The following is an 8,238-nucleotide window of genomic DNA, read 5'->3' on the forward strand; positions in this document are numbered from 1 at the left end:
TAAAAGACTATACACATTTTAATTTAAGATTACAAGATTCAAAATCTTCTTTTCTTTCTTAAACTCTGTGCCCAGTCAAACTAAGACACTTAAATTGAGACACAAGGAGTAGTAATTGTAAAACAGATATGAAATGTTAAATTATTTCTCGATTTCTAAATTGGACAATTAAAAATGAACATTTATTTTTAGCATAGTGAATAATCATCAAAGAATGTGGTGTAACCCAAGAGACTGCTCCTCCCTTAGTTAGAGGCCTCAGGTTCGAATTCTGGATATGAAAAACTTTTTGGTAGGTAGCGATTTTTCACGAATGGGACCTATACAGTGCAAATCTCGATATAATCCGACTTTAATGCGAATATCTGACACCGGGTGGGACAAAAAAAAAAAAAAAAAAGGATTAATCATTAGTGCAATTTAGGAAATCCCAATTGGACATAAGCGCATGTTAGCACACTCACCCCCACTATTTTTACCCCTTGCTCCGTCTACTTCTTCTTCTGATGAAAAAAACGACAGAGCAAAAAAACACCTACCTACTTCACAAAAACACACAATACACACAGTGATTACACTTTAAAACACCAAAAAAATTCCATTTCTACAATCCCAGCAAATCAAGAACACTCTTAAAACTGAAAAATCTCCAATCTTTACTCTCTTTAGTCACTGAATATTCATATGTTTGTTGGGTTTTTGCCAAACTTCACAAAAACACACAATACACACAGTGATTACACTTCAAAACACCAAAAGATCCTATTTTTACAACCCCAAAAAATCAAGAACTTTAGTCACTGAGTATCCAAAATGGAGAAAATTATAGTTGTTGTTAACTATCCACTTCAAAAAAACACACAATACACAGAGTGATTACACTTCAAAACACCAAAAAGATTCAATTTTTTACAACCCCAAAGAATCAAGAACACTTTTTAGTCACTAAAAATCCAATTTTTTGTCAAAAAAAATGGAGAAAATTATAGTTGTTGTTAACTGTGAACTTAAAGCTTGTGGTATAGTGTAGTTTTCTACAAAGGGTCTTTTTTTAGCTAAGAAAAAAAATCATTTTTTTTATTTTACTTTTTCTTTTTACTATGGGTTGGAGGCTAAAAATAATAGAAAATTTGGATCCTGTAAGAAAAAGAAGTGGTGGATTAAGAACTAAACAGGCTGGACGTGGTTCTTGTAGGGGAAGTTAGTTTTATTTTTTAGTTGAAAAAAAAAAAAGAAAAATTGAAAGAGAAAAAAAACAAAGAATTGTTTTTTTATTTCTTTGGAAAAGATTGTGTAAAAAATGGGGTATTTGTTGAAAGAGGTTTTAAAGACTCTTTGTGGTGTTAATCAATGGTCTTATGCTGTTTATTGGAAGATTGGTTGCCAAAATACCAAGTGAGTTTTTTTTTATTTTTTTTTTATTTTTTATTTTTAATATTTATTTTTAGTTTTCAATGAATGAAGTACTTGTTTTATCTTTTTCTTGTTCATGTAGGGTGTAGTTTTTTTTTTTTAGGAAAAAATAAATTAAAAGTTGAATGGAAGTGGAGAAAATGTAATAATATTGGCTTGTTGCTTGAGTTGAGATTTTATGTGAAAATTTGTTTGATGGAAGTGAAAAAACAAATGATCTTGGCTTTTGTGTTGATTTTAGATTTCATGTGAATTCTTGTTTTAGTCTTTTCAAGTGGCTGTATTTTTTTTTTTCCTTAAAAAAAAAATTGAAAAATGTAATCTTTGCATGTGGATTTAGACATGGAGTTCATTTTTATGTGAAGTTCTTTTTTTTTTTTTTCTAATTTTTTTTTTCATGTTGGGTAATAGCTTTATACTTTTCTTTAAAAAAAGAAAAGAAAATGAGATACTCTTATAATCTTGCTTATGGTTTGAGTTCAGATTTATATGAATTCTTTTCTTTTTGATGCAAACTGGAGAAAAAGAAAACTGTTTTGGAATTTTGTGCTGACAACTGTTTTCTCTTTGTTGAGAAAATGGAGGGCAAATGAAAGTAAGAAAACTGAAAAAGTATTTTAAAGTCTGATGGTCCTTTAGTTGTTCAGTACTGTGAACTGAGTTTCACTGATTCTATTGTGTTCAGTTCCTTTCCTTTTTTTTCTCTTTATTTTGACCAAACAATGTTTTGCATAATACTGTGTTAATTGAGCTAGGAAATTAGAAGCTGTTTAAATTTTTGTATTGTTTATTATGCTATGTATATGATTTGACGTGCTATATAGATTTACAAGGACATTGTTGTGTTTTTCCTTTTCCTTTTGTAATCTGGAAAACTGTCATTTTCTGCTTTTGGAATGTTGTGGTTTGTTCCAGTCCATTTTTGTCTTGAAGAATCTATTGGAAGGAGTAAAAAAAAAAAATGAAAGTGATTTGTTTTAATCTGATGAAAACCTTTATACTGTTATGCTTTTCCTGTAGAGAAACATACTCATTACAGGTTTCTTCATTCTTGTTTGATTCTATGTGTTGTTATTCTGCAATTTCTTGTTTGTTCTTCTTTATTTTATATACACTTCTCCAGGAATATTGCTAATAGAAACACATAGAACTGTCACTTTCTATTAATGACACTGAATCTTGGCTTATCTGCTGATATTTTTTCAAATGATTCTTTAACAATTTTTTTTTATTGGCAGGCTTTTAATTTGGGAAGAATCCTATTGTGAACCTTTAACATTCTCCGGAATTAATGGAATTTCCGGGGTTGAGAATCCGGAACTATCGTTCCATGATTGGGAGGTCTTTAATTCTCGGCTTATGAATCAAGCAGGGGAGAGAATGCATTTGCTCGTAAACAAAATGATGATGGATAGTCAAATCAGTCTTGTAGGAGAAGGGTATAAATATCTTAATTTCAGTTTATTGAAAAGATTTTGTTTATTTGTACCATGTCATTGATATTCATAAGTTTTTCTTCTCAGACTAGTCGGCCGGGCTGCAGTTACCGGGAGTCATCAGTGGTTTCATTCAGAGGGTTTTAGTAGAGTAGCTCATCCACCAGAGGTACATGTTGATATAACTCTTAGCACACTGAGGTTAATTAATTGATAATTACTTACATCTGTGTAATGTTAAAGATAAATCCTTTAGGGTAAAGGGTCAAATTTGCCCCTGAACTATGCGAAAGGTTCAAATCTGCCCTCCGTTTAAAAAAAATAATCCTTAATTTGTGACACGTGGCATCACCGCGTGCTAAGCTTCCACCTTTTAAAAATAAGGGGAAATTTATTCTATTTCACATAGTTCAGGTTCAAATTTGACCCCAACTATTTACGGAGGGCAAATCAGTTTCATTTCGCATAGTTCAGGGGCAAATTTGAACCTTTACATTCCTCTTTTTTTTTTTTTTTTTGGGTTTTTTTTCCCCGAAAGGTTAAAAACAAACTTAAGCTAGGTTAAGTCTGAATCGTGTATTTTTTTAATGATATGATGTAATGATATTTGTCTCTCATTGTATCTGCTGGATGGATTAACTGATACTTAATGGTGTATACATATGTTGTGGTTCTTTTAGGTCCTGAAAGAGCTCACACAACAATTTTCTGCTGGCATCCAGGTACAATGTGTCTGAGTTAACGTAAATGCTATGTACATTTTTCTTTTGCTGCTCACTGATTCTTTATATTGTTGATATGTTTAGACAATTGCAGTTGTTCCTGTTCTTCCTCATGGTGTTGTCCAATTTGGATCATGCTTGCCCGTAAGTCCAAATTTCTTTCCCATTTTAAGATCTTCCTTGGTGACAGATAAGACTCTGGTACTAAGTCGCTCAAATAATATCTACCATCATTGTGTACGATTACTTGTTCTTACTGTTTCTGTTTGTTTGTTTAAAATTTTCTCTCGTTTTTTTAATTCTATTTTAACCATCTTTGCCTTAAAACACAAATTACATGTTGATGGATGGGACTGAATAGAGAATAATATATAGGGGATTTATATTGCTTACCCCAACTAGTTTGAGATTTAGGCTAATTAATTAATTTTTTCCCCCAATTTTAACTATCATAAACTATGTCAAGTAAGATGGTCATTTTTGTTGCCTCAGATAATGGAGAACATGAGGTTTGTGGAGGATGTGAGAGTGCTGATAAGTCAATTAGGATGCGTCCCTGGTGTCTTGTTATCCGATGAAAATGCAACAAAAGATCCGACGGTGAATACCGGCATGCCAGTTTATCCGGAAAGTTCAGATTTTGTAGATTCTTGCAGGCGCCCCAATGTAATGAACTCTGCTCCAGCTATTGCTAGCTGCAGTTATCAGAGAAACTCAAGTCACACTGATGGTTTCATTTGTCAAACCGATGCAACATTTCAAGCCTCGAATATGACCCCATGTTTTGTCGAATCTCATGATCGACAGTTCCACCAGAAAATTGTTCCAGAGGTGAAAGCACACCTGTCTGCTAATAGTAGCCGGCTAATAAATAATAACATGATTAAAGCGGAGGTAATTTCTCCAAGCTCCAACATGTGGACGAGTCAACAAGCTCCTTTACACATTCCGAGGCCTCCCTTTCATCAGCAATCTTTGAATGCATCTTCTTCATCTTATGTTGGAAACGATTTGATTACTAGTCATATTTATGATGGTCAGAGTCGTGCACAATTTATGTGGGATGATGAGAGTAATGGAATAGTTGAAAATGATTTGTTTCAAGCAGTCAGTATTATGCTAACACAGAACGAGCAGCAACAGTGTAGTACAAGCAAGTCTGTACAAGAGGAGGTTTATGGTGAAAAACACGAATACGTTGGGCAGAATGCATTACTTGAAAATATCAAGTATGAAGATTCCTTCGTCCAACGTCACTCGGGGGATGACTTGTTTGATGTTCTGGGTGCTGATTTTAAAAGTAAACTACTCAACGGAAACAGGAACGGTCACCAAAGTAACGGACAAGACTCAAACACAAAGGATTGGGTTAATAATAACTCTACTTCTTCGACAGTCAATCAAGGAAAATCAGATAGTGGATCATTCTCCATAGCTGGTTTCGAGCATCTTTTGGATTCTATAGCATCCAAGCCTTCTGCCAAGCAGAATTTGGATGATGATGTTTCTTGTCGGACAACATTGACAAATTTGAGTGCTTCATCTTCCTATGGCCAAGCTGGTTTTTCGAGTCAAATTCAAGGTGAGGTATTTGGGCAACCAAAGACTCTTGCAAAAGCAGGAGCAACGGGTTCTCGTTCATTTAGATCCGAGTGCTCAAAAGAAAAAACTGGAGCCTATTCGCAGAGTAGTTCAATTTACGGGTCACAAATAAGTTCATGGGGGGAACAAGGTCATGACACAAAGCCAACTAGCAGTGTTTCTACTGGATATTCTAAAAAGCCTGATGAGACGAGCAAAACCAGTCGCAAAAGGCTTAAACCAGGAGAGAATCCTAGACCCAGGCCAAAAGACCGGCAAATGATCCAAGATCGTGTGAAAGAACTCCGAGAAATTGTTCCAAATGGGGCAAAGGTAATACCTAAGTTAGAAGTATTTACCATTTCCTTTCTAGTTTTGATTACTGTATTATCATTATTATGTTGTATTATTGTATATCTTTCTTTTCTATTTTATAGGTAGAGGTGGATGTTGTGCTTTTGTTACACTTACGGGTTCTGTGTGTTAAAATATTCACTAAATAAGTACAAATAATAGATTTCAAATGGGTTTGAATTTTTTGAATATTTTCTCTAACAAAATGTTTTTTCCTTGTTGATTTTGTGATTTCAGTGTAGCATTGATGCACTACTGGAACGCACGATCAAGCACATGCTTTTCTTGCAGAGTGTCACGAAACATTCAGACAAATTAAAACAAACCGGAGAGTCAAAGGTTTGTTCATAACCGTTTAGCCTTGTTATAATCCCATTGTCAAATATGCAGAGAGAAATGTGTCTACAGAATGTTCGAATAATGTGTTAAGCAAGTGATACAAGAAACCTGAATGTGAACTTGCAGATTATCAGCAAGGAAGGAGGATTGCTTTTGAAGGATAATTATGAAGGAGGAGCGACATGGGCGTATGAAGTCGGTTCACAGTCTATGGTCTGCCCAATTATAGTTGAGGATCTGAATCAACCTCGTCAAATGCTCGTGGAGGTTTGACCATCTATAAATTACAAAGTTTTGACTCTTCTGTGGGCTCATTTATTGTTGAGAAATACATATTTGATTTTCATCTATTTATTTGTTTTCTGCAGATGCTTTGTGAAGAACGAGGTCTATTTTTGGAAATAGCTGACATAATTAGAGGATTAGGCTTGACCATCTTAAAAGGCGTTATGGAAACGAGGAGCGACAAAATATGGGCGAGGTTCTCTGTAGAGGTACGTACTTATCAAGAAACGGCTGGAATTTTTTTATTAAGTGCTTCACTCAACTGACACTAGTTGTGTGAGGTGTCTTTATCTCTCAAAAAAGTGGACCAAAATCTTTAAAAAAAAAAAAAAAAAAAAAAAAAAAAATTGGACCTAATGGGCCACAAATTTTTTGTGAGACAAAATGAAGCCTCACGCAACTAATGTCAGTTGTATGAGTTGCATAATAATTTTTTTCGTCTGTTGGCAGTTGCTTTCTACAATAGACCAAATCGTTGCTTGTATTTCTGTTTCATCTCCGACACTAGAATCTTGATGTTTTAAATACAGGCTAACAGAGACGTGACGAGGATGGAGATATTCATCTCACTCGTTCGACTCTTGGAGGAAACATCAAAAGGCGGAGAGGAACCTACTGCTAACGCCATTGATAACGACACGAAGATGGTGCATTCGTATCACCAAGCAGCTTCAATACCAGCAACAGGTAGACCTTGTAATTAACAATGATCAACGGGGCTATGATCTTCCGTCTTGGATGTGTTAAGAGCAAGCAAGCAAGCAACCATGCTTGCCATGACTAACATGTACACTTAGGCCGACTGTTTTAAAGCTAATCCTCATTTTTTCGTCTCCCGTGAGTCAGAAGTATCCAGATTCCCAATGTGCCAAACGGTGTGTCTAAGTCTACTTTTAGTTACTTTCACAATCCATCGTTTGGGCTTTTAGTTGTTTCCGTAGAATGGCAATTCATCGTTCGTGTTAGTTGCTTATTTTTGCTCTTTCCTTTAAAAGTTCTATAATTTTCATTAGTTATAAGGGAGAAGGGAGATGGATGCTTGGTTTTTACTTTTTACTGTTGTATAGAAAAAAGGTGGAGGTGATAGGAAGGGAGATTAGGGGTGTTTATTTAGCTAATGCTGTGTACCTATTGTTCCATTTGTGAACATTTTTTTTCTGGCTTTAATTATGTTTTTTTGCCTGTTGAAGTGTTCTTGTTTGCCTTATTATTGCCCTCTCTTCTTCCCTTTCCACTTCTTCTAAGGGTGGGCGTTCGGTTCTTCGGTTCGGTTATTTCGATTTCGGTTTTTGAAGGTGGACACCGAACATCGAATCAAACTAGTTCGGTTCTTTCGATTTCGATTTTTTGAAGTTCGGTTCGGTTTTGACTTTTTCAATTCGATTTTTTTGATATGATATTAGAAGCGATTCCATTTACATTAATTCATGTTCTCAAAAGCAATATAACATAAAATTGATAAATTAAAATCTAAATCAAACAAATAGGATGCACAAGAACAGAAAATCATAATTATGATATAGAATTACTAGATGTATACATACAGGAAGAATAATTAAAAAAATATATAAAAGATATATATTAATTTTAAAGACACATTTTAGTCACCTTTCCTTGTTAAGGATATTTGATTTTTTCTACCAAAGTGGAAAATTAGGGATACAAAAGAGAGCTTGTTACAATTGGTTTTTTTTTTTGTTTAAATTTAATGGGCGCGACTATTTTAATTTTTTTTGAGTAATGTATTAAATTTTGGTGGGCGTTCGGTTCTTCGGTTCGGTTTTATCAAACTTTAATTCGGCTATTTCAATTTCAGTTTTTTGAAGGTAGACACCGAACTAGTTCGGATCGGCTTTTTCGGTTTCGATTTTTTGAAGTTCGGTTCGGTTTTCGCTGTTTATGTCAAGCCCTACTCCATTCTCATTGAAATTGCCCAAAAAGAAGTTAAATATTACTATATTTGAAAATTATTTAACTTTAAACTTATATTGTATCGTTAATGAGAAGCTTTTATAACTACATAAATATTAGAATCGTTCATGAGTTCTGTCAAGGTTTCGTACTAAAACGCTGTGTACTGGAGTTGTTTCATGTAATGGCTATGCGTA

At 34.3% G+C, this 8,238-nt stretch overlaps 1 protein-coding gene across 1 annotated transcript; it reads left to right on the forward strand.

Annotated features, from left to right (window-relative positions):
• Positions 1–479: 479 nt before the first annotated feature.
• Positions 480–7,319, forward strand: LOC132065518 (transcription factor LHW). Its single transcript, XM_059458943.1, has 10 exons — positions 480–1,395; positions 2,652–2,852; positions 2,937–3,018; positions 3,530–3,571; positions 3,656–3,715; positions 4,064–5,485; positions 5,744–5,845; positions 5,972–6,112; positions 6,214–6,339; positions 6,661–7,319. The coding sequence occupies exons 1-10, from the start codon at positions 1,301–1,303 to the stop codon at positions 6,832–6,834; spliced, it is 2,445 nt and encodes an 814-aa protein (XP_059314926.1). The 5' UTR covers positions 480–1,300; the 3' UTR covers positions 6,835–7,319.
• The last annotated feature ends 919 nt before the right edge of the window (positions 7,320–8,238 follow it).

This window comes from Lycium ferocissimum, chromosome 7, assembly GCF_029784015.1.
Source record: "Lycium ferocissimum isolate CSIRO_LF1 chromosome 7, AGI_CSIRO_Lferr_CH_V1, whole genome shotgun sequence".
Lineage (NCBI taxonomy): Eukaryota > Viridiplantae > Streptophyta > Magnoliopsida > Solanales > Solanaceae > Lycium > Lycium ferocissimum.